The 26,202-nt window shown below is 41.5% G+C and overlaps 1 protein-coding gene across 1 annotated transcript; it reads right to left on the bottom strand.

Annotated features, from left to right (window-relative positions):
* Window positions 1–25,641, bottom strand: YY1 (YY1 transcription factor). The gene is made up of 5 exons (XM_032692295.1): window positions 24,667–25,641; window positions 15,293–15,455; window positions 6,088–6,148; window positions 3,364–3,522; window positions 1–2,225 (listed from the first exon to the last, which is right to left on the bottom strand). Exons 1-5 carry the CDS (start codon window positions 25,361–25,363, stop codon window positions 2,043–2,045), a joined length of 1,263 nt encoding a protein of 420 aa, XP_032548186.1. The 5' UTR covers window positions 25,364–25,641; the 3' UTR covers window positions 1–2,042.
* Window positions 25,642–26,202: the final 561 nt, after the last annotated feature.

Here is a 26,202-nt window from a genome sequence, read left to right as displayed (position 1 = left end):
TAGACTGAATTAATTTTATTTCCTTCCAAAAAGAATAGACACTAATTTAACTGTATACAGAATTTAATTTAACTATAACTATACAAGTTTCAGTATATTGTCCTGTTCAAAAACTGCTTATATATAAAAGAAAAAATACTGCCAAAATTCTAACGCATACTTTACAATTAAATGCCCCAACCTTCTTTCTACCCCTAATAACCTCAGACTAGAGTTGCAGTGTTCAAATTGATTTATGTCTGGATGAAAATTTCCTTGGTCATAAGTGTAGTTTCTTTATTACCCATGTTTTTTGCACTACCACCAACACTGGACTCAAAATTAAGTTTTACAGTATTAGCAACAAAAACTTTGATGAACCTTGTAAGAAGAGAATTCAGAAAAAGATTAACAACACTTTTTACTGCATTAAAATATGTTACATGTCTCTAAAAAATAACTTATGCATTTCTGTGCATTTTCTCCTGTTTATTAATCTGTCACATTTTACTATAGTCTCTGCTAAGTTCTTTCTTTGAACACTTGAACAAATGAGTAGTAACCACTCTTATCAGACCATTAAAACTCAACTCCTTTAAGTTCTCTTAGAAACAAGAGTTCTTGTTTTGAAGCAAAAGGCGTCAAATAAGGTTCCAAGAATTTTTATCATTACACTCAGTCAAAGAAGTTAGCCAAAAGAAAAAGACAACTTTTTTTTTTTTTTCTGGTATGACCACTCAAACCCTACCATTCCTCCACTTTCTATTGTTACTGCATTTAAACCTCCAACATTCTTTACCTTGACTAAATAAAGGTTTCTGTTTAGTTATTTACTGCACTGTTTTACCTAGTTGCTGTCCAGGCACACTGAAAACTCCCCACTACACTGCCAAGTCACCAAATCCACCGTTCCAGTTAATGGAAGTCTAGGTCACTCAAAACCAGAATTACAGTCGGCAATTCTGTTTAGATATACCACCTGACGTGGTTATTATGTAATTGCATCACAAATCACTGTAATTGAATGCAAAGTAAATGAAACTTGAGTTTATTAAGCTTCCAATTTCTGGGAGGTCAAGAGGAACTAGAACTGCTCTGGACAACAAAAGAAAATAGACTGTGCTTACAGATCATTTTCTGCCAGATTCTTTCTTTAGGACCACTGTTTTATTGTTGCCCTTTCTATTACATGGGGGGATGTACATATTATCAGGTGTTAATAAACGGTCAGTGCCTGTACAATACATTCTACAACTGAGCACCACTTTCCGTAACTGAACAGGCAAAGAAATTACACTGAACATCAGCATCTGGCAGTATTTCTCCAAAAAAAGTGACTAAAATGGGTTTAAATTGATTAACACTATTAAATCACATCTAATATTTGATACTACATGATTTCATTACAGCTATACGATACAATTATACAAAATGTGTTAACATCAAAGAATACAACCAAAATTAAGATAGCAAACAAAACCTATATAACTTTTTTTTTCTTTACAGGAAAATACTTTTGAAGTATGCATGTAACTGCCCATTCTTTTAAAGAAAATCTACCGCAAGCAAGTTATCACCCTCCAGAAAATCACACATAGCATTACTACGCATATCCCCAAAAAGTGTACAATATGCACACTTGGAAAATACAAAATTAAAAAAAATTGTAAGCAACAGGTGAGCTTCATATTTATAAGAATGTGAAAAGAAGTCCAATTTTAGCACTGTTGTATAAAGAATTGTCTCTTTTGATGCAAGTTCATGAGCTGACCCGGCCAGTTGGGGACGCACTTTACAAAACACCGTGTTCTTGAAACGGGGTTACATATCAAGGTAGAGCATCTTAACAATGTCACCTTAAAGTTTTTTTGTGTGATTTCTCTTTTTTTTTTTTTTTTGCTTTTTATTTACTACTTATCAAAACACGTCCTTTAGTTTGTAAGGTTCTTTTTTTTTTTTTTAAAATTCTTTCCTAGAAACAATATACAAAGGGGAGGCGTATTTATTTCCAATTCATTTTCCTGCAAGACGCTTTTGAGTTCAAGAATGTTCTCCTCCAACTTTCACTGGTTGTTTTTGGCCTTAGCGTGTGTTAAGATGTGAGATTTCAGGTTAGTTGATTGCGCAAACTTCTTATTGCAGCCGTCAAATGGGCAAACGTAGGGCCTGTCGCCAGTATGAATTCGCACGTGTGTGCGTAAATTGAAGTCCAGTGAAAAACGCTTTCCACATCCTTCAAATGTACACTGTTGAAAGGAAAAGATATACTCCGTTAGCTAACAAGACAGTACACGTTTCCATCGTTGATTAGAGCAATATTCTTCTTCAAATCATTAGACTGCACAAACATGAAGCCAGATGCTGAAGATTATTATAGTGAAGCTGTGAGTATCATCTGCGAACTACACCAAAAACTGCAATATTTAGGTATAGATACTGAAGTATACTATGTATATTATATATACAAAGTATATCTATTTTCAAAGAGGAAGATAACTAACTTCCAGCTTACAAGCAAATGCTTTCACTAAAACCACCTGTGCATCTGAAACAGGACTTTGTTACACTGTACTACAAAACACAAACAAGGTTTCACATCAGCATTTCCCCCTTCCAGTGACAATTTGAAAGATTTACTCATTTTACCCACTTTACTTTTAAGATGGGCTTGAAATAAAAAGGAGGGCATGTTCAGTAGTAAATACTTATATTGACTACAGAGGATATCCAGTGTACACATTTAAGTGAATTCCTGAGGACTGCAAATCAAGTTTATAAAATAATTTATTTTTAAAAATAATTAAAAAATAACATATCTTAAATGTGTATTGGAGAACAGAGATATGCTCAAGCCTATGAACAGCTGAAAAGATTTATAAACAGTATCATATGAAGAGGGCAGGGGACCTCTGGTGGCAGAAGCCCACGTGACTTGATATAAACAGAAAGAGATTTAGTGACTCCCATCATTTTGCTGAAAACTGATTAATATCCTCTACTGAAAATTAGTATCCTGAGTCAACTGAGCAAACAGCTCCAAGTCTCAGTTGTCCACAAGCACTAAGTTGAAAAGACAATGAGGAGAAAGAGACATTTTCTTAATTCAGCAGTAACTGCAACCTTCATTGTTAAAGTAACTTCACATCTTATTTTGAAAGGCATCTCCCATGTACATATGATCTGGCAATTTCTAAGAGAAGTCCATGGAAACAGTTACATGACAGACTAATTAGCTGAAGGGGACTTCCAGTTTCCAAGGTGATCATTCATTGCCTCATCTGATTTTAGGTAAGACACAGTATCCCCGAAGTCCTACGGAAGCCAGGTTACAGTTACAGCCTACATGTATAAACGGTGGTACTTATGCCTGGAGGTGAACAATACCTGAAAGGGTTTCTCTCCGGTGTGAACTAGCTGATGTCGCTTTAGTTTTGAGCTCTCCACAAAGGCCTTGCCACATTCTGCACATACGTGTACTCGAGGGCCATGAGTGTGCAGATGCTTCCTCATGGCAGAGTTGTCCCTGAACATCTTTGTGCAGCCCTTAAAAAGAAGAGTGAAACTCAATTAGTAGATAAGCTAGTTCTCATGAAGAAGGTTTTATCTGCTACAGTACAAGCATATAAAATGCTTTTATATCCTGAACACTTTTATATAAGTTGGCCCTGAAAAGAACATCCCTTACATTTATTTTTAAAAAAGCAATACAAGAAAATTAATCATTTGAAAAGCTGATAAAAAAACCTAAACACAATCCCAAACATAAAAATCTCAAACTGTCTCCTCACTTAATACTATGAGCCATGTGCAGTCAAAGGAATAATAGGACAGTCTCATGAAGAAAATGCAGCTCTGATAGAAGCAAATGAATAAACCAAACAAAAGCACACAACTGTTTTAGAGGAAAAAACAAACACAACACAAAAAACCCAACAAAAAACCCCAAAAAGACAGAATGATAATTCATGGATACCTACGGTGTATTCTTCAATGTGCTATGTTCTGAGTACTACTACAACATATTATAGAGTATCTAATATACTACAAATTATTCTCTAGTACCAATTTGTATGTGCACCACTCCATCTCCCAACATTCTGTTGTCTTCCTTCTCATTTCTGAGAAGAAATGGAGCAAGAGGGTTGGTTTCCAGCACATAACTTAGAGAAACTACCTTGTCCAAATTGGCAGCAGCAGACTGATCACTGGCACCTTAAGACAGAGTGCCACTGCTACTACAGTTTAAACCTACAGCATGATACTGGGCAACTGAATAAGGTGAGAGAATCTGTTGAGTTAGTGCCAACTCAGTCTAAAAGCAAACAATACATTAACTCAGCTACAGCATCTGAAGTCTTAACCTGTGGTCCATGCTGCATCAACACAGGAATATTGCTTTTGATTCCAGAGTGTGCTTAAGCCAGCAGTGACCCGGGGCTCTCTTTACTTAATCCTTCTACTTGTTTTTTTTCACCTTTTAGTGACAATCAATAAGTATATCTATCATATGCTTTAGAAACGTCTTCCTCAAGGTTCAAAATGCCTCATAAAATCCTACTAACAACCATAAATTCTATTTGTACTACAAGTGATGCTGTTTAGACTTACATAAAACTAGTCTACCAACATCACTGTGTTATGAGGCATAAAATTTAACAACAGAACTAAAGGAACATTAAATTGCTCATATTAAATTCTGCAGGCTTCTTTTTCAAAAGTAATACATTTGAATATCCCTTATTTCTTAAAAAATGTGAAATGCCACTTTCAAGAAGAGTTCTCCCTTCAGGGACTAGAATTTCTTCGGCTAATTTTGAAGTACTGTGCCATCATTTGTTGCATGCAGCAGAACTGGGTGTGGCAAAGCAGCATCAAAATTAACAGACCATCAACTTTTCTTGTATTTATTTCAAAGTCCCTGCTTGCCTCCAAGAGCAGCAGTTACATATACATTTCTTTTTTTAACTGCAGTCATAAATGCACAAAGCCTAGATACACTAGAAGAGAGGAAATGGAAAGATAAAACATTCTTTTTTTCCCCCTGTTCAGATGAAGTTGAAGCTATGAAAGAGTAAATCAAAGAAATGAAGGCAACATTCCTTGGTATTGTAAAGAGTAACTGTTCCTGTATTTCTGAATACTGTATTACGATAAAAACATGACACTTGTAGAATGTGGAGAACTGGAAATCAATTTAAGCACAAAGAGGAATTCAGAATTCCTTACACCATGGCAGTCAGAAAGTAGCCCTCTATTCATGCTAATGGGTACTATTAGGTAGCTATCTGCCCTGATTATTTGCTTAGGCTCACACTTAATCTAGACCAGAAGTCAGCAAGATTGTATTTGTCTTTTTTTGTGACAGGCTAAGTCAGCTAACAGAAGCACTACAAAAGCTGGATAATGCAGTAAAGACAGATGCTACCAATCTAGGTGACTGGCAACATTTATTCAAGACAGAAGCTTGAATGTGGTTCAGAATCGTACTGAAAAGCTGATAAAAATACCTAAACACAATCCCAAACATAAAAATCTCAAACTGTCTCCTCACTTAATACTATGAGCCATGTGCAGTCAAAGGAATAATAGGACAGTGGTTCAGAATCGTTATCTCCAAGATGCCTGCTTCTCAAGATGATGCACCTTCCAGCTCTGTGGAATGTAATTCAGTCTTCCAATAACGCTGACTTTGGCATCTGCACCATAAATTGCTGATTCCTGATCTAGACTCCAAATTTGTCATAGTTTCCAAGCAGAGGATATATAGATCTTAGGAACGTACTTTGAACAGCTTTCAGAACATTCTTTCAAGTATGTATTCTTGGGTGTCGGGAAATCACAACAGTAAAACCAGCATGTTAGGGGCTGTGCATCATGGTTACCAGAAGATTAGGGATGCACTAACCTTAAGACAAGGAATGGGAATAATATATTATTCAGTGAAAGGTTTTTAAGGAAGCCTCTAGAGAATAATAACTAAAATACAGTTAACTGAGTGTAGTCTATTAACAGAAAGATATTTTAGTTTTTTATTCTCAAGAGAAAACATCAATACAAAATTCTGATCTACAAATTACTGTCTACTCATAAGCTGAGCACTTCACTTACTTTGTGAGGACAAGCTATCGTTCGTGGAGCATCATCTTCTTTAATTTTTCTTGGTTTCATTCTTAAAGATAAAAAAGAGAACCAACAAACATCAGTATAAAAACATTAGTAGACAGCTCTTCTCCTCTAAGTGCATATATAATGAGCACATTTATCCCTTAGTGTTACATGCATCAGTGGTACTCACTTTAACATTTTTAAAACCTTCATAATAATACTAACAGTATAATTTAGGATTTGCAAAGTTCTGCTTTTCCAGAAGGACCTCTCAAATACAGAATAAGACATTTAATGCTGCTTTCTTAATCCTCTATGTGGAAATAGAGGTTTTTCCCTGACTCATACTAATTGTAATTCGGAGGTTTTGTTTGAAAACTCCATTTTTGTTGTGCCAGTACCCATGTGGCCTGCTTAGCTTCACCTCCTCTCCATAGGACATGAAGGAGAGAGTAGATGCAATCATTCTTCAGAACTTTCACCACACACAAATCTTCAGAAGAAAACTCTACAGACGTGGGGAAAGCAGGAATCAGGCAAGTTGTGGAATCTACACAGACAATGTAGACAACCATTACAACCACAGGAATAGTCATTTATTCTTACTTTAAGTTACTGTGTACACGGATTCCACTCTTGGCAACCGACAATCAATCACCTACTTACTCTTGGTCGCTGACAGGGATCTTCAGCATTACTTTCTGGGTGCCACTGATCTCCACTCACTGCATAAGGAGCCCAGCAAACTATTGCTTGTATGTGCTAGGTCTATTTAATACATAATAAGACTCTTTGTAGAAAAAAAATCTTAGAACAGTGTTGTCATAACAACCACCTGTCAGAATTCAGAAGAGCCAGATGTGTGACATCACTCTGGGGAAGTGAACTGAACTGCACTTTTAGCTATCTTTATTTCTCAAACCTGTAGTGCTGTCTCCAAAAAAACCGAAAAGAGAAGGCTTATCCCCACCTAATGGTAGAGGTAGGTAGGTGTAAATAAATGCACCCCACACAGCTGGAGATTGCTTTAGGTAAGTAATGAATTTTGCACATTCCCAAACCTTGCTGTAGAAGCAGAGCTAGTCTATTCATGTGGGTTATTGAACAACTTTTCCTGATAATACAGTACAAGATAGTTCTGTGTGACAAGGTGGTTACATATCACATCTGTAAGTTAAACAAAAGGTTTTCTGGTGTACTTTAGTCTCAACTAAACAGAGATGAATGGCTTGAAATTAAAAAAAATAATTGGAATTAATCAGAATCACTATTCTTAACATTAAGAAGGAGAAGTGTCTGTTGCTACCCAAGACAGTTTTAAGCCCCATGAATTCAGTTCCTGGAAACTGATATTGAAGAACAGGGTTGGGGGAAGAGATTTCCAAGCAATGTATACATGTACTTTTTCCCATGCATTTTTATTAATTAATCTGAGCCTGGCTAAGCAGCAACTTCTAAACATTTAAAAAACACTCAAGAGCTGTAGGAAAAATAAGCTAAAATCCCTCTAATCTGGCCACATTTGTTTCTTTGCAGGCAGGGTCTATCTTCTTTGGTACTGTCACACTCCCATGTGTACGGCTGAAATCTGCTCTTTCACCTGCCTCCTTCACGTGGACTGCTGAGAGAGGACAGCAATGAAAGGTCTTGAAAGGCTGAATTAAGGCAAAAGCAGTGAAAAAACTACCTGAGAAGTCCTGAAGACCCAGGAAAATATTCTTAGAATTGCCAGTGGAGTAATATGTGATGGACTAGTCTCCTCTGGCTCTGCCAGCTATCACTGGTCCCTCAATCTGACTCCTTTCACTACTACAAGTGCAGCGATTGCCTGCAGACTAAAGCACTTGACAGCCACTTCATAGACACGACATTCAAAAGCAAGAGTTTAGAGGCTGCTTTTGTTCTTTTCTCTAAGTGGACACTTGGTAAACTCCTGCTAGCTCAGCATCTCCAGACTACACTGACTATGCACAGAGCTAACTGGAGAACTCTGCAGTTCCCTGCAGGGTTAAAAATACATTTACAGATATTACCAGCAACTTGAAAATGTGTGCAAGGTATTTGTGTTGACAAACCTCCTCTTGCACCATCACCAGCAGCATACCTAAGATTTCATCAATTTGAGGGCAGAAACATTCTGAACACAGCAAACTGCATCTGCTCCTGTACACCAGCCTCTGTATTATCTTAATCTTCCAACTACTTTTTTCAAGACCACAGACCAACTCAGTTGATCTTATTGATTAGATTTAATTCACATAATCCAATTGGAATAATGGTTGTTCTGCATTTAGTTTACAGTCTGCTTGAGTAAAGTATTAAAATACCTAACTCCAAGCAAGTGATGGGGATTAACTGACTACACTCTCCAGTGAGGTTCCACACTCATAGTACTGCAGGTACTGAGACTATAGGAAAATACACACAAAAGCTTTCTTTACAGTACCCCTACAGAAAGCTTCAACTACCCTTTGCATGGGATTGTCCTTATTACATCTCTGTGTATTTTAAAAACAGGAAAAGACACAGAAAGGAGCATCTGTAATGTCAAAACGGTCACACAGCAGAATGATTTGACAAGACGGGACATGAGAGAACACAGTGTTATGATTAGAGAACAAACACCCTTAGGAAACAAAGTTGGTGCCAAAACCATCTCCTTCTATTAACTTGTTAAATATAGTCTGAGTCTTCCCCCAGCCTCAAAAACAAAAAATTCCTAAACCCAAGGTCAGTGTTCATGACTGATCAGAATGACTAAAACCACTATTGTTCTGAAGTCTTAACTGACCACCTTTAAAGGGAGTGACTAGACCAAAAAAGGATTGCTAACAACAGATGTGGCAAATAGCTTTAGTGGGCAGCACCCGTATTTTTACACTTTTCCTAAGATCCCACTGATTATTGTGTTAAATCCTATTCCTGACTCTTGCATTTTGCCTCTGGTATTAAGTCAATCTTTGAGAAAGAGATGTTGCAACAGTGTCATCTCTAACAGGCTGCTGAGGTAGAGTGAGAAGAAAAATACCCTGGGCCAGTGTAGTCAGGGAGCTTGAAGAACCAACTGCAGGTGAACTGGATGGTCAGACATGGGACAGACTGGAGCATCAATATACACCTTATATTTTTCAGTTCAGTGCCTGAGCAGGTACGTAACATTATAAACATCCATTCTGGAATAAGATGACTTTCTAATTTTCAAGTTTTGTTTCTAAACTCAGGATTATCGGTCCAGCCAGTATACTTGAACATTTAGTCACAAAATGACAAAAAGCTCTAGCTAATAAACGAGCAGATTTTAAATCACCTCATTTTTCATGGAAGCATGGCGAGTGGGCAACTTAAGCCTAAAATGTGCAACAAGACTTTGCTTATGCACAGGGTTCCATAGACAGCCAAGCTAATCAGCAAAACAGAAGCACACACTTTGACAGGAAGAGGTGGCAAATGGTGTCCAGGCTGTACCTCAGTGCCAGAGGCAGCAAGAAACTGCCGAGCCCTTTACACACTTGGATTAAAGGCATGAGGGCACGCACACCACAGGCACAGCTATGATACATCCTTGTGTTAGCAATGTCATCTTGCTCACAAGGCTGCAGAATCCATATGGACAATCCCTCAAAGAACTCAAACATATTAGAAAAAAAGATTTTGGTCTTACTTTAAAATTAACTTTCTGCAAAAGGAGACCAGACTAGAATCTGGGCTGTTGATCTTAATTACACTGTTGCAGGTAGCTCTTGCTGGTGGCAGTCAGACTTTTGGCTCCCACCAAGTAGAGCATCTCTGCCAGCTCCATCCAAGTTTTCTTAGCCTGAAACATTAATCATAAAGAGAACTCTAACAAATATAACTATTTAAGACAACTACAGACCCACACATTAATACTGGGGTGGAACTTCTGAAACACTCTCCTTTGCAGAAAATCAATTTACATGGCAAGACCAGAATTTTAATTTCTGCAGTGAATTTACATGGCCATGCTAGTAGCAGCTAACTGTGAAAATTAGGAAGTGTACCTTTTGGATCAAGGCAGTGGGACACTGCAATTAAAGGCTGAGTCTTAACTTGTACTGGGTGGGTGGAGGGAAGGAATGGGTGACAGCAGAGGGAGAAGGAAGATGTGCAACCTTACAGCTTTACAGAATAAGCTTCATAAAAGTGCACACTCCTATCCATGCATAAGGAAGACTGAGTGAAATCACAACTCAGTTTCTCAAAATAAAGAAAGCAACATTGTCACTGTGCAGTATGTGAAAGTTATATCTAATCACCTCCTTTCATCTACACATCTGAACTGAAAGTACTGTACCTTGACAGAACCAATCCCCACCCCTGTCAATCTCCACAACCTATGTGCTCGTCCATAGACCCAATTTTAAAAGTTAACCACAGGAACAGTGTTAAGGCTAGGAATAAAATAAATATAATTCAAAAAACAAATAACAGTATAGAATTTCCTCCTTGTTTCAAAATCTCTTTTTTTGCCACTGTTAAGAGCTCTGCGTTCTCACATCTCTTCTTCTCCCTCCATACATAAATCTAACCTAAACAGCATTACATTCTCTCAGGCAACTCCTTTGACACAATCTAGAGGTCTCTGATGACAAGTAGTGATATTCACTCGTGCTGATGACCAAACCCCTAAGAATATCAGTCAGACATGGCAGAAATTATTCTCTCTCAGCAGTGTTACTGCCACTGCTGATCTGTTCCCTCCTCATGCCATTCCCTTTGTGCTGCCCTGCCGAGCAGAACTAACATGAGCATCATGGTCCTGCGCTACTGCAAGAGTTCACTTGTGCTGAAGAACTCCTGAAACTGGTTAGACTGGCTTTTGGATAAATAGATAAAAGAGGAGTGGCATAAGGTGTCCCAGCAATCTATGTGCAACCCAAAAACCCACAGCCAGTGTCTTAACCTTGCTTCGGTCAGTTAGGCAGAAAAACGTCATAAAAAGTTCTTTCACTCCGTCATTCTGGCAAAAATAATTACTAGGTTTGTTCCAGCTATGAAGGATATCATATGTGTAAACAGGGAGAGTGACCTTCACAGTGTGGTACAGAGCAGAAGATTTCCCCTCCCCCAGAAGAGCACTCTGGGTAAAGCAATTGTCACTTTACTGCCCTTTAAGCTTCTCTGCAACAAGAACAAAACCAACACAAAAGCATACACCTTATAAAGAGGCCTAAGTCATAAATCTGGGTGACCAGAATGCTTTGTCAGTTTTAAGAAGGGTGTCTGATTTCAAACGCTAACGCAGTTTCCTCTCCTTTGCTTTCTAACTGTCTGGAAAGTGGATAGAAAGGAAGGGCAGTTCTCACAATGGCTCTCCCTCAGAAAAGATACCAAGAGCACCAGAAGATAAAACCATGGAGAATAAAGTTTTTACCATCAAGACCCATTACTGTGCCAATTTCCCAGCTACAGAATATTCCCTTATTTCTTAGTTTTACTGATGTCTGTTTCCTGCTGTCTATAGCCAGTTCTATAGCATGGATCTGCCTGGAGAACAAGAGGGAGGGAGGGGGCAATCAGGGTGCAGCCGGTTGTCCTTAGTGGCTTGCTTTGAGGGAATTTGCCACATGCCCCCACTAGAAATATCCCTGCTACCTTCCCAAGCTTTTAACACCAAGTAGTTATGATTTCTTCACAACTAACTACTGAATTACTTGTAATCAATTTAGACTGGAATGAAACATTTTATTCCACTAGAAAGAATTTCCATTGTCGCAGTCAAAGGTATGAAATGAAAATATGGTAACTTATTAGGCTTTATGTGTTTCTGAGCACATCATTCACAATTAACATTTCACATTTTGATATGATTGTCTCAGAGAAATCCACCTTTTTTTAAACTGCATTTTTAAAGCATGCTAGAGAAAATTCATGACTCCTAAACCAGAATGAAATAATCTGTAAAAGGTGATAAACTGCACATCTAGGTATAACTTATGGTAATTCATCTGTGCATTACTGAACACATCTTAATGTTCTGACACAGCTTGTTTATTCACAATGTTTCCAACGGAATCATAGATTGCATAAAAGCTTTTCCAGGAAGAACCGTAAGAGCTCCAGTTAAAAGATCCAGATTCCTGCTATGTGACTCAATGACAAATACACTAAACCAGGTGGTGAAAGACAATTGTATCACAACAGACAGTCAACAGCTCGCTTTGGAGTCCCACTGAGCTCTGAGCACTGATGGTCACTGCAGGATGCTCAATTACTACAGTTCCAAATTATTTTTTTAAGGGCTGAAGAGCTACAGATGACTTCAAGCATCAAGTCCATTCCTGCACTACCTTTCACTTACTAGATCATGATCATAACACACAAACCGTGCCCAAAATCTACTACCACTAGAAGTCAAGCTTTGTTTAAGCTTAACCTCAGAAATTTGTTCCTAATAATTGATGCCTGGTTTTCAGTAGCTAATTTCTACAAACGTATGGTGAGATTCTTTAAACCACCTTAACGAAAACAAGAAAGCAACCCAAAATAACTTTCTCTCAACTACACAAAGCACACTTAGCATACAATTTTACTAGCCAGTTCACACTTCCTTATATGAGGACTGTCAAAATTCTTTTTCCAAGTAATCAAAGTTTTTTATTCAAAACTTTACTCAAGCACATGAAGCTCTTTAACAGGTTTACAACTTTCAACTTCATGTGCTGCTCAAAGTTTTCAGAATACAGTTACTAAGAATTTTGAAATTCTGAACTGTAAAACAACCAGCAATGCTTGACAATTTCAGATAAATTTACATTAAACACATTCTTTTAGCATGAAAAACTGGTTCCTCGAACCTCCAAACCCAATTCCACACATGTAAACCCAATTTTTTCTTCCAGCTTGGCATGCAATGTTTCTAGTGATATTGCACACAGGAAGATCAAAGAGACAATTGAGCAGAGGTTTGGAGATATGAGTGCTTGAATTCATCTTATTAGATCCAAACAATATTCAAATTCTAATACACCCATATTCTTTATTCTCAGAAGAATAAACAAATGCAATAATTTAAAACATAAAAAAAATTAAAAAGAAAATGGTTGTGTGTTAAGACAAGGGTGAAAGTTTGACAGTCATCAATTCTGACCAAGAAATCAAAAAACTTTTCTTAAAACAGAAAATGCATTAAATTTTCATTTATCTAAAATTAAGCTATCAGAACAATTTTTCCTAGGTTTTGAGCAACTTGGGGATACTGTTAAAGGATATGTCCCCCTAAGTTGCTTGTTCTATCATCATATACTTCTCACTGAAGTGAATTACATTTTATCTGCTGCACAGAAATAGATTAACAGAAAAGGGACTGTACACACAGACCTCAATCTTTCCATCATCTGCTACAAATTCTAGCTCTGGAAATTCCTAGAACATTCCACTATGAATATAAAAAAACTAGAAAGTTTTAATTAGAAAACTAACTACAACATTTTACAATATTCAGAAATATGTTAACAGATCTTATAGAAGTAGTCTGGTCATTTCAAGAAGCCCAAATCCTGGCAACCATTTCAAGTATTCAAACCAATCTGGAGAAAAAGTATTCAGTATCTACATGGAGAACAGTTTGTGAGAAACTATTTCCACTTCCTAACAAAAGACAGCTATTCAATACTTCAGTGTGTAACAAAACCAAGAGTTTCAGCATGTTTTAAAATAACATATAATAAGTAGAAATATGGAACGTTTTAGAATTAGAACACTACATACACTCAGGAGTATCACTTAAACATTTGCTTTCACAAAAAAAGTGTATGAACTTTTCAGCAGGTTTGAGAGAAAAATACATTAACTTTGATGAACAACAGTAAAACAAGAAAGAGCCGTATCATTAGCTAGAACCACCCATCACTTTAGCTAGAACCCTGTTCTCAGTTGTTTTTCATTGTTCAATGGCTATACTGAAAATAACTGTGGGATGAGGCTGTGCTGTCATTCCTCTGGCACAAACACACTACAGAGTAACAGGAAAAAACTTGTAGAAAAGCAGCAAGATCAAAAAGGTGAAACAGGAATAGATGCTGTTTCAGTGCACACCAAGATCCATGAAGCCAGACCAGAACTTGTATCAACATTTCCTGCCATCTAGTAACTACCAGGAAAAAGGCACACTTCAGTACTAGGTGACCTAGGAAGTAAAAATACCACCTGCTCCAAGTGCCAGAACTGTGCACCAGAGCTCTGAAGAACAGCCAGCTGCTAAAAAATGAAAATTAGTGTGGCTTTACACGTACATTTTGCTTTCAACATGGGTAAAACTCGTAGCAGCAGCTAGAGAAAGCTATGGCTCAGATGTGTAGAGGCACAGCACCAACGCTGCCCCTGCACAGAGCAGAGCAGAAGGGGAACAAGCCAGCGCTGCAAAGGCAACCCCTGTGTGGCACTTCCAGGGGCCGGAGCGACCTCGCGGTTGCCCTCTGGTGGCCACGGGTGGCCCCGAGCAGCCGGTACCAGAGCCAGGGCCCTGCAGAGGACACTTTAGGGACCCCCAGAACAAGTTACTCCACCTCCATTTGACAGTCAGTCACCTTCTCACTCAGGTCAAGGAATTGATATGTAAACGAAGGACAATACTGACTTAGTAGAGGAAAATCCAAGCAGCACAGTTACCAATTGTGACCGCAATTATCAGTGGCACTTCAAAGTGCACAACACCTGACTCTGAAGAAATTGTTAAAGACCTCGAGCTTAAGAAGCAGGTAAAAAAAAAATCAGTAAGTGACTTTACAAACTAAATACTGTAGTCTAGCTTTTTAGTACTGAATAACCTGAATGTAGCATTTCACTTACTGGATCCTTCAGTGCTCAGGATTTTAAGGCTACTCACATCAAAAAAACGTTCTGTCATGTAAAATCAAAGACTTGATAGGGTTAGAAGGGACTTCTGGAGATCATCTAGTCTAACCCCTGTGCCAAGGAAGGCTCACCCAGAGTGATGCAGTCTATCAATGTATTTAGGTCCTGTCTTGCCCAACAGAACTAAAGATCAGAAGTCACTGAAGAAGTGACTGCTGAATATAAACCCCACTTCCTTCAGTTCAGAGAGTAGCTGATGCTAAGTCCCTTGTTTTAGAAGATAATTAAATGGAACAATAAGCCATACTAAATCTACCATTCTGCCTAACAGTTTCATAATTAAACCTGTGAAAAGAAAGCCATTTTAGTTTAAAGTTCCTTTCTTCCTACTTACCTAGCAAATTCAGCCAGTTGCTTGGGGTCCGAGAGGTCAATGCCAGGTATTCCACCAGGAGGAAGTTTCTTCCCTGTCATGTACTCTGAGTAATCTGGAGGAGAATTCTCTCCAATGATCTGCTCTTCCACTACTGTTTCATGGTCAATATCTTTTTTATCATCTGAAATATACAAAATATTGAATTCAGTACTTACTAAAGATCAAAACAGCATATAAGTTATTAGGCTGCATCTCAATACAAATTCACTAATGCTGCACATTTAAAAGAATACACTCCACTTCCAGATCTCCATCGTAATTGTGAAGAACAAAAAGACAGTTACAGCATGAAGAACACAGGAAGAATACAGTGGGTGAGGAGAAGAAGCAAAAGTTGCATATCTACTTATATACAAATACAGAAATAAGTAGAACAATCCTATAAATATTGGTCGCATTTGAAAGATAATGTACTTTTCCTGAAACAGTGCCTAAATATTCAATTCCCTTAACTCTTCAAGACTAATCTTCACCATACCCTCTTTGATACTCAACAGCAGTCTGTAACTCTGGAATTCTATCAGAGGAGTGTCAGACACCCTATGATGTCAGGACTACTGATCTTTACTTCAAGTCTTCAGACCCCTTGACCTCCAACAGAAGTGTCACAGAGGGACAAGAAATTTAAAAATAACTGCCAATGTGCATCAGCACCTGCTTGTAAAATTAAGGTTTTTAAACACTTGCAGACTGGTCTGAAAGAAAACAAAAACTTAATCCTGTGTCTCCCTCCCAAGGGGGCTTCTTCCTTCTGTGGCAAAGGCCAGCCTAAGGTCCTTCCCACTCTACTATGCAAACAGCAGGCTGGAATTATTCAGAGCTTTGATCTACAAGCCAGTTAAGATACTGCTATTTTCTCTGCTCTAGAGCTCCTCCTACGAATTTGTGCTCAAGGACTGCAGTGAAATCATGTGGAAGACCTGCTGTTGCTGTCTACTCACATTTAGACCTTAGAACATACAAGACACAATCTTTTCTCTCTCCTATTTCTTTTGTAACAGAAATCGAAATACACAAAAATTATAGAGAACAGAAACATCCACCTATATTCCTCACTGAAGTGTCACACCAGGAGAAAGACATACACAGCACCTATCCTGTTTTCCACCCTCAAATACACCTAATGCAAGAGATGTATATACGGTTGTAACTGCTCAGCTCAATGTAACAAACTTGACAGTACATTACTTCTCCCACTACGTGTATGGGAGGTAGATTCTGAAAATTATTTTATACACAAAAGGCTTTACAAAAATAACAGGAAGTTTTATTTTACGGGTAGTGTTTAAGCAATGAAAACACAAGGTGCTGGGACAGAAATAGTATTTCACCAATTATTAAGAGATAGGAAAACATCAGACAGAAAACAAAAGAGGAAAGGTTTTGGGTTCTTTTCCCCTAAACAGAAACACAGGAAATAACATTAGTCATTACTCAGTAACTTAGGCTAGGAGAGAGAGGACAAGATATACGCAAATAAAGGACATATACTAAGCACAAATTTGTATTCAATTTGTAATGCCTGCTTTTAAGGTTTGCCACCGAGCTATTTCTAGAAATGTTACTGCTAGTTTGGGGTTTAATCTGATCTACCAGATCAAATAGCAGTTCATGTATATTCCATGGTGAAAGAAGAAAACAGACTCCAACGCTGCAAAGACAGAAGTGTAAATAAGAAAATACTCTCTGCAGCATTAAATTCAAAATAAACCTCAAAATCGACTATTTGAACCTTTTTTATTCTCATCTAGTTTTCTCACCACACTATGTTTCAGCCTCTTCCAGTGCTTTAAAGAAAGCAACTGAATTTACTTTAAGCGAGGATTATATCTTAAATTTTACAGCACCTGAAGGAGTTACAAATTCAAGTCAAAAAACCTTCAATTTGGCAACATTTTTTTCTCCTTAACAGAAACTTGAAAAAAGATTATTATCAATGCCTATACAGGCAGAAAAGACATGGAGCCCAGAAGGGCACAGAATTTCTGTAAAGCTAAAAGCAATGCCTTCTCCATGCTGTAGACTAGAATGAGATCAGCTGCCTTCAATGTAGCCATTTCAACAGCTACCCAGAACTTGCAGTTTGACTGTTTGATGACATTCATAACATAGACAAGTTTTCATTTCCTGCCTTAGATCAGATGCACGAGTCAACAGGGAAATTTTGTATACATTCCTAAAGATCTTCTTTCCTTCCCTACTGTAAAGGCTCACTATTCCACAGTGCTTCCTTGCTATTTGAGGACCAAACTGAAAGTCAGCCTTCAGTGTCTTTACTTCCCAAAAGCCTGCCAACAGAAATCAGTTCTACAGCTATTTAATTCCACAGACTATTGGAGCAAAACACAAAAAACTATGAACATACTGCTTTGATAGAGTAGAAAATAAGAGAAACTATTGTTTAGTATACTGACAGTTATGTGAAAATAAAAAAACAAGTACATTTTTCTATACTAAAAAACTGCATCTCTACAGCAGCACACACCTCCACTTCTAAAAATGAATTTAAACCAAAGCAATAAAATACAGAACAGTTACCTTCAAGTCTTATGTCAGGTTAATACTTCTGAAAAGTAACAACAGACTTCAATAGCTCTTTAGTATCCAGACCATCCTATGACATTATCAACTCACTAGGAAAACAAAACAAAAACAACACACAAAAACTCCCCTTTGGAGGAAGTCTGGAAATGGAAAAACTTTACTAATGTCCTCTGTGCATAAATTTAGTTTATTTGTGATGCCCTACCAATCTGGACTAGGCAGCTCAAAGTCTGGAGGGTAAAGTGCAAGCAAACTTTCACTCAGGCTGACAAGTTAACCAATAATTCTCACTGTAAACTGGGTAAGTTGATTGATGTTTTTTGCCTTCAAGTAAATCCTGATGCCCACTACAGGCAAATTACTTCCCGCTTTTCCTCTCACGAAGCACTGGAGAATCAAATATATTGCATCCAAAGCAAGGCAAAACACAGACACAACCCTGAAATTACAGTGACACCCCTGGATAAGTGCAGTACAAATAAGGCATAGTAATTCCATGCAGTTTATGCCCAAGCCAACCTAATGTGGATGCCACCCATGCAAGCTAAATATGGACAGAGCCATGGAGCCAGTCAGGAAAAGGAAATTAACTGCTATGTACTATCTGATCCACTGTTTTGTCCCTTAAAACCACTTAAGAGCAGAGCAAGCTCAAACATAAGGCATTTTGCCTAAGTGTGTATCTAGCATTATTCTTACAGATCTAATGCAGCTTTCTGTTATGAACTTGGAACACAATTTTAGTCCCCCTCTTCTGAAAGACAGAGAGGATCCGAACACGTCAACTAGCTAATCACCATCTTCACAGAAACATTCACTACCAGTCACTGCAACAGCTACGTCCAATATTCACCTACCTCATAAAGCTGTAAAACACTGGTTTGTTAGAGACACCACAGATATTCCCCTAGATCTTTTTATGCCAAATTACATTAAGATAGGTACTTAGTCTAAACTGGGTTTTTCTATGCCCCTTTTTAGAGCACATACCCAAACACGTCTTCATGTTGTGTCCTTCCTCCTGCACTCCTCTCATGCCGTACATACGGGCAGTACACATGTCGAACCGGATCCACTTAGGTCCTTCAAAGCAACTACTTCCAACATTTTTTTTACTAAGATCAGTGAAAGTTCACTGTTTTAGCAAGCCATGTCTTTTGACTACTGGTGAAACAGTCAGAGGTTTTAAGAGAACTAAAAGTATCAACTGAAGTAGGAAGAAGCAAGATTACTGGGATAAAACAAGTAACTGCAGATTCAATGACAAAACATGGCAGAATCTGTTTCCCAAGACTTTATTGATCATGCTTTGCCTCTTATTACCATGCTTTCTCCATCTCTTGCAGTTTTTCTGTTGCACAGAAAATCCACACACCTCAGAACCCCACTATTTCATGCATTTCTAGACTAACAGCTAGCTCCAGCTGACGGTTCTGGAACTCCCCAGCTTTCTAAGATGACGCTCTTAACTCTCAACCCAAGGAGCCCTGTCAATATTTTTGCCTCAGTTATTCTTGATTTTAGCCATCGTACTCCACTTTGAGATCCCCAAATCCTGAGCCATCCTTCTCCTCCTCTATTACCAAGCAGAGAGAAAGCACTACTATTCAATCAGTTTTCCACTGTGGAAAACAGGGTGCCAAAGGGAACTCAGGAGGTACACCTGGCAGCAAAGCAATGAGACCTGATCCTATAGCTTCCTCCTCAAGGTACCAAGTTAAAAGACATTCTACTTACCAGCTAAAAGGATGAACAACATTTAAGCTTAAATTTTCTTTTTATGATCACACAGTTAAACACATTGGCTTTTAGGAACAGTTGAGAAGCAACTACATGATAAAGGATGTATTCGGCAACTGAGCAGTACCAAGGCACTGTCATAACAGCTTGGTTATTGCTACCACACTGCAATCTCCCCAGGCAAATTAGTTCATTGGTCATGTTTGGAGGCAAAGAACTGTAATTAGCTTGTTAAATAATACAGTTATTTAGCAGACACTTCTGAACGTTAAAATTCTATTTTGCACAGTATGTCATTTTTTAACCTAATCGGCTGCTAGGTTACTTTCCCTCTGACGTGCCTTGAATACAGATGGAGAACAGGTTCTTCTTTCCCCGTCACCCATCTCTTATTTCACACCACGGAGACATGAACTGACAAAAACAGTGCATATATCAATAGTCATCATCTGACTTCAGCATTTATGAGACGCTGTGCCGAAGCACTATGACCTTCTGAATGGTCAGCATATGAGCAACTCAAGCATCCCAGGGAAGGATCCAGTAGCAAGCTAGAGGATTCTAGTTTGAAAGGTGGGCTAAGAGGCAAATTAATAGAGTTATTTTAGATGGTGAAACACATGCATGTATTTCACTTTCAAAACTGAAAATACATTTAAAATAGATACAGGAAAAGGTCCATCTTATCACTGGAAAAAACATCAGGGCAGACTCAGTACTAACAGATACCAGAAGCCTGTATCATAGTCTTAATCAGAGTGAGAAACAGATTGTCATCTTAATATTTTAAAGGAATCAATCACTTTCTGCCTCCATTATGAAAAACTTTCATATAAGAATCTCATTACCTATCTGTCATCGTAAAGCATTTTGGCCATCCTTGATACAGGTCCACAACTGAACTAAATGAGTCATCTATCATTTATACTATATAAGACAACTGGTCAGACAGCAGATGGCTATTTTTCTCACCCCTGCCATCTGATGAAGTAAAATGAAAACCCTCCTATATTTTTTGAGACATTGAGGTTTTTTTAAGAGGTTTTGAAAAACTTTCTAGAAATCCAACATGAACTCCCCAAGCTTCCAAATGTGGGTCCACAGCACAGTCTTCCTGGATGATCAAAAATAATTTTCAAACCCTGCACGTAACTTCTGCATCTTTGTCTTTCCCATCTAGGGATAGGATACTTGAGCAGTTTAACATCTGTGGACAATGTCTGGTTGTGCTATTTCAGTTTTAACTTGCAGACTATGCTAACAATAATAGTTTAAGCCAACACCTATTTCAGGTTTGAAAGCTTGACAGTCATTACCTAGAAGCAGATGTAGTTACACTAATACTTTTTCCCCACTCAAAATTAAGCCCCAACTGCTTGAAATTTCAGTATTTGGTGCAGCCAGCATTTAAGCACCACCTTCCAAATGCTCCTGCATGTAAGAATCAGTTTCCCAAGCACCATCTGACAAAATGATTTCTCACAATCCTTCCCCACCCCCATTGCTATTGTGCACCCAACCTGGAGAAAGTCACTAGAGACAATGATTCAAGTTGAATCCAGCAAAGGCACAAATAAATTCCACTTGATAAAAACAATTTTTCTAATACAAATTGGGATGTCTCTCTTAGAGAGCACCATTAAGCTTAAACAGTTTTCTGACAAATATTAGGACAGTATAAACACACTACAGGAACATGATTGAAGTATCCATCAGATACACCTCTTCAACTCTTTCCGAAATATAGCACCTTTGTTCACTTCTTATTTTCACACATGAAGAAAAACAAATAATTCTATTCTGAAGATCTGAAAAGCTGATCTGAACTAGAACAAAGCATTCCTGTTTCAAACTAAACACTTTAATTATAGGTCACAAGTTTGATATCACTATAGATACCAAGGTGATAAGAGAAGTTATGGTAAGTTTAAATCATTGCCAACAACAGTACTGCAATTTCTAAATAACCACATAACAAGACGAGGACTAAGTAGTCCCCTTTAGTCACATTGCTATATATTTCACAGATTATTTCTACACATTTCAAAAGGTGTTACAAGACACGTTATACTCAATTTCTGGACAAAGATTTATGATTGGTTAAATTTGGTACCACCCATGTACAAGCTAATACAGTAGCACCAGCAAACAGTAACAAGGAATTAATTCACATTGTCTTCCCACACTGTGGTGAGCAAAGTGCCCTTGGTTCCTGATTCAAAAACCCATGCACAGCAATATGGGGCTCATTGTTGTATCTTAATGCGTGGTCTTATTTACTGTTTGTCTCTTGATGAACTTCTTGCTAAGCATTTAAACCAGTCCATTACATCAGTGTGCAAGCAAGTCTTTAATTATGTTAAAATATAGATGCAAAACTGCTATCTTTCTTCAAAATAAAGTATGCCTGATTCTGCAGGGAAACTTTAGTACTACTACCTTTTTACAAGTCAGTAGTTTTGGTTGGTTTTTTTTTTTTGCATTAATTTAGTCTGGAGGTTTTTTGTGGGTACTTGGGGTTTTTTGGGGTTTGCATGTGTGTGTGTCCCCCTGTCCCAAGCACTGTTTCTTTTGCAATTTTTCTGGAAATTTTTCTGGATTTGCCCTCTGAAATTTCAGGAAAGAAAAGATAAAGCCACAGCATTTAACCACTTCAGGCCACTTCTGTAACATTAAGTAAGTTACATATGAGGCGTAAGAACCTGTCCAATATGCTCAGCAAAATTTCACAAGATCTCAACTGATCAGGCTGTTTGAAGCTGGGGGTGTGTGCATGCACACACACGAGGAGGGGAGGTCAAACTCTAAGACTTTGCTTTCGCCCATATATTTGATTTTGCTTTTGGAGGGGCTTTTTTGGCATTGGAATTGAAATCAGACTAGGTATTCATTCTCCTGCACCATGGATATAATTGAGTTGAATACAGCAACGCAATTCAATCTCCAGTAAATTATAAGCAGATATCATTCCCACTGAGCTCGCATGGTCATGCTCACAAAGAACAAAACCACCGATATCAACAGGGCTATCCCTAATGTAAAAGCTGTGTACACGGGAAGAGAAGCAAGTTTATTGATTACACACATGCTTCACTTCAGCCAAGTAATAATCAGCATGCAGAAGGTCTAAGGAAGCATCCTATCAGGCACTCTGAATTTCCGAGTGTAAATGCATGCTAGAAATTGTCAATTGATCTCAGCGAGGTCCTATATCCTGCCAGTTCATGAGTCATACAGCCACTTGCGTTCAGCTACCTCAGGCAGCATCCACAAGTCAGAAAACTATATTAATTTCTATTATCTTTTATGTTTCTTGGATGGTGAGTTCTAAGAAAAATACCAGCAAGGGAATTTATTCAGTTTTCACACAGTGACACAGAAGCATACAAAACACCATCCAACTAAACATTAGTTGGGAAACTCTTGCATGTTCTTTCCTGTTCATCAGGAAGCAAAGAACTTTGATTAAACTGACCGGGCTACCAACTGACTAAACACTTGCTAAAGTAATCACCTGTATTTAAAAAGAGAGTAAAAATCTGAACCACCATGCCTGCCACCTTTTCAGGCAGGAGAATTCAGTCATCCAATACGTTTTCTCTTCTACACTTGCCTTTCTAACAACAACTGGTCATTTGCAAACATCACAGAGTGCAAACATTTTAGACATCACTACACACTTTTAAAAATGTAAAAGAGCACAAAAATTACAATATGCAAAACAGATTACCAACCCACTATTCAAAGAGCATGCACCAATTTAAACGTTACATGAACTCATACTATTTGACCGCTTTTTTTCCGCATTTACATAACTTAAGGACAGAACTACTGATGACAGAACCTTACTGCCAGCAATATATTTTAGTAAAAAGAAAAAATAAAATAAAACTAAGTGGGCAGGGCAGGTACCAAAGTCAGGTTCACTCCAAGTCCCACAGATACTAAACCCCTTCAACAAGATTTTATTCCCTTTAAAGGACACTCCCACAAAAAAAAAAAGAAAGGAAAAAAAGGAAAAAACCCTTCTCAAAAAAACACAATCTCACACGACACGGACTCTCTGCGCCTATTTAAAGCTTCAGACCTAGGCGAAGGAAAAGCTGGACGGTTTGCGAGCGCCAAGCAGCAAATGCCCCTTTCCTGCCCGCGGCTCGCAGGGACGGAGGTCAGCCCCAGGGCCGCCCCTCCCGGCTGTCACCCCCGGCTCCCCTCGGGCTCCGCAGGGACGGTGGTTCGCGGCCGCCCCCTCCGAGCCGGCGGGAGGCGCGGGCAGCCCCGCGGGGGCGAGGAGCCGCTTCCCCTCGCCGGCACCGCCGGCTCCGGGCGGGAACGCCCCACCCACCGCAGCGGGCCGGGGCCGGGCGGCCCCCGGGCGAGCTGTGCACGGTATTTCGGGGTTCGCCGCCCCGCGCCGGGGGAGCCGCGGGGCCGGGGCGGGCGGGTCTGTGCCCGCACATCGCGGTCATGGCCCGGCGCACACGCTCCGCCTGGGGCCGCGGGCCGGCAGGGAGAGGAGCGGGCCGGCAGGGAGAGGAGCCGGGGAGGGGCGGCGGGCTGGGGAACGCGGGGGGAGAGAACGAGGACAGAGGGCGGCGGCGGCGGCCGGGGGAGGGGAGGGCGGGCGAGGGGCTGGCGCGGAGCGGGCCCCGCGGGGAGCGGCGGCGGGGCGGGGACGGGGGGAGCGCGGGGAGGTTCGCCCCGCACCCCGCCTCCCCCTGCTGCAGAAACTACGCCATTGCGGCCTGGCCCGGGAGCCGACGGCGCTGCCGCCCGCCCGCCCGCGCACCCCCCGCCGCCGCCATCTTGGCGGCCGCCGCCATGTTTGCCTCCTTCCCCCCGGCGCGGCCGGGCCGAGCGGCGGCGGCAGCGCAGACCCCGCCATCTTTTCGGGGAGCCGCCATACTTGCCCTGGCGATGAACATGGCGGCGCCCATCGCACACACCAAAACATGGCCTCCCTTCAAAACAAAACTGTCCCGGCCGCGCCGTGCGGCCGCCGGCGGGGCCCGCGGCCCGGGGAGGGAGGGGTCCCGGCGCGCACTTACCCGAGGCCCACATGGTGACCGAGAACTCCCCCTCCAGGGTCTTGATTTGCACCTGCTTCTGCTCCCATTTCCTGCCGCCGCCGCCCTCGGCCCCACCGCCGCCTCCCCCGCTCAGGTAACTCTTCTTGCTGCTCTTCTTGCCGCTGCCGCCCTTCTTAACGCGGCCTCCACCGCCGGCCGAGGAGGAGCCGCCGCCTCCGCTCTTGCTGCCGGCGGCGGCCACGGTGACCAGGGTCTGCTCGATGTACTCGTCCTCCCCGGCGGGGGCCGGCACCGGGATGAGGATCTGGTCCTCGAACCCGTCGTCGGCCCGCAGTCCGTCCGAGTCGTCTCCCCCCACCACCTCCTCGCGGGTCTGCACCAGGATCACCTCCTGGTGGTGGTGGTGCAGGTGGAGCTGCCCCCCGCCGCCGCCGGCCGCGCCGCCGCCCGCCCCGCTGGGGTCCCCGTCCGACACCAGCGGCTGCAGCGCTATCATGGGCTGGTGGTGGTGGTAGTGATGGGGCGGGTGGTGCGGGCCACACTCCTCGCAGCATTCATCCTCCTCCTCCTCCTCCTCGTCCTCCTCGCCGCCCACCACGGTGGTCTCGATGGTCTCCACCGGGATGGTCTCCACCTCGATTTCGTGCAGCTCCACGATCTCGGCCGGCATCTCCGAGCCGTCCGTGGCGATGTACAGGGTGTCTCCCGAGGCCATGGCGGGGCGAGGGGGCGCAGAGAGAGCTCCGCGGGCGGCGAGGGGGCTCCGGTCCGCTCCCCTCGGCGGATGGTGGGGCTCGGGCTCCTCTCGCCTGCCCTTCTTCTCCTCCTCCTCCCCCTTCCACACAAACACCAGAGACGAGCAGCAGCGACAGGCAGAGGGAGGAGGGAGGGAGGCAGCGCCGCCAAATCCCGGCCGCGCTCCCTCGCGAGATCTCCGCCGCTGCCGCCGCGACGGGCCCCAGCCCCGGGAGGGCGCTGCGGCCAGGCCCCGCCCCCTCCCCACCTGCACAGCCAATCGCCGCGCCCGCCTCGCCCAATCCAGTGAAGTGGCCAATGGGGGCGCGCCGTGCCGCGGCGCCCCGCCTCCTTTGGCGGCCGCCGGCCAATCGTGGGGCGCTGCGAGCGCGGGGCGCACCCCGGGACGCGGAGCAGCCAATGGGTTCGCGGCGGTACCGCCCCCTGCCCGCGCGGGAGCACCGCCCGCGGCCCGCGCGGGGCCCCGTGCTCCGCCGTGCGGCCGCCAGGGGGTGCCCCGGAGCGCGGCTGGTAACGGGCGGGGCCTGCGAGCGGATCCCGGGGACTGGTGTCCCGGTGTGTTCCTGCGCGCTCGGGCTCGGGATGCGCCTGGACACGCCGGTAGCTGGCGGGCCGCCGGGTCCCAGTGCTGGCGGGAGCCCGGCCCCCACTCACGGCCGGCGGCGGCGATCAGCAGCCGAGTGCGCGAACTCGGTCACCCAGAACAGCGTTTAAAACAATCGATGCGTTGCTATTCAGTCACTGCACGGAATTCCAGTACGTGAAGCGATCCCCTCATTTAAAATATCAGGTGTAGGT

This window comes from Chiroxiphia lanceolata, chromosome 6 (assembly GCF_009829145.1).
Source record: "Chiroxiphia lanceolata isolate bChiLan1 chromosome 6, bChiLan1.pri, whole genome shotgun sequence".
Classification (NCBI taxonomy): domain Eukaryota; kingdom Metazoa; phylum Chordata; class Aves; order Passeriformes; family Pipridae; genus Chiroxiphia; species Chiroxiphia lanceolata.
The sequence above is the reverse complement of the archived record's forward strand: the minus strand, read 5'-3'. Positions and strand labels throughout refer to the sequence as shown.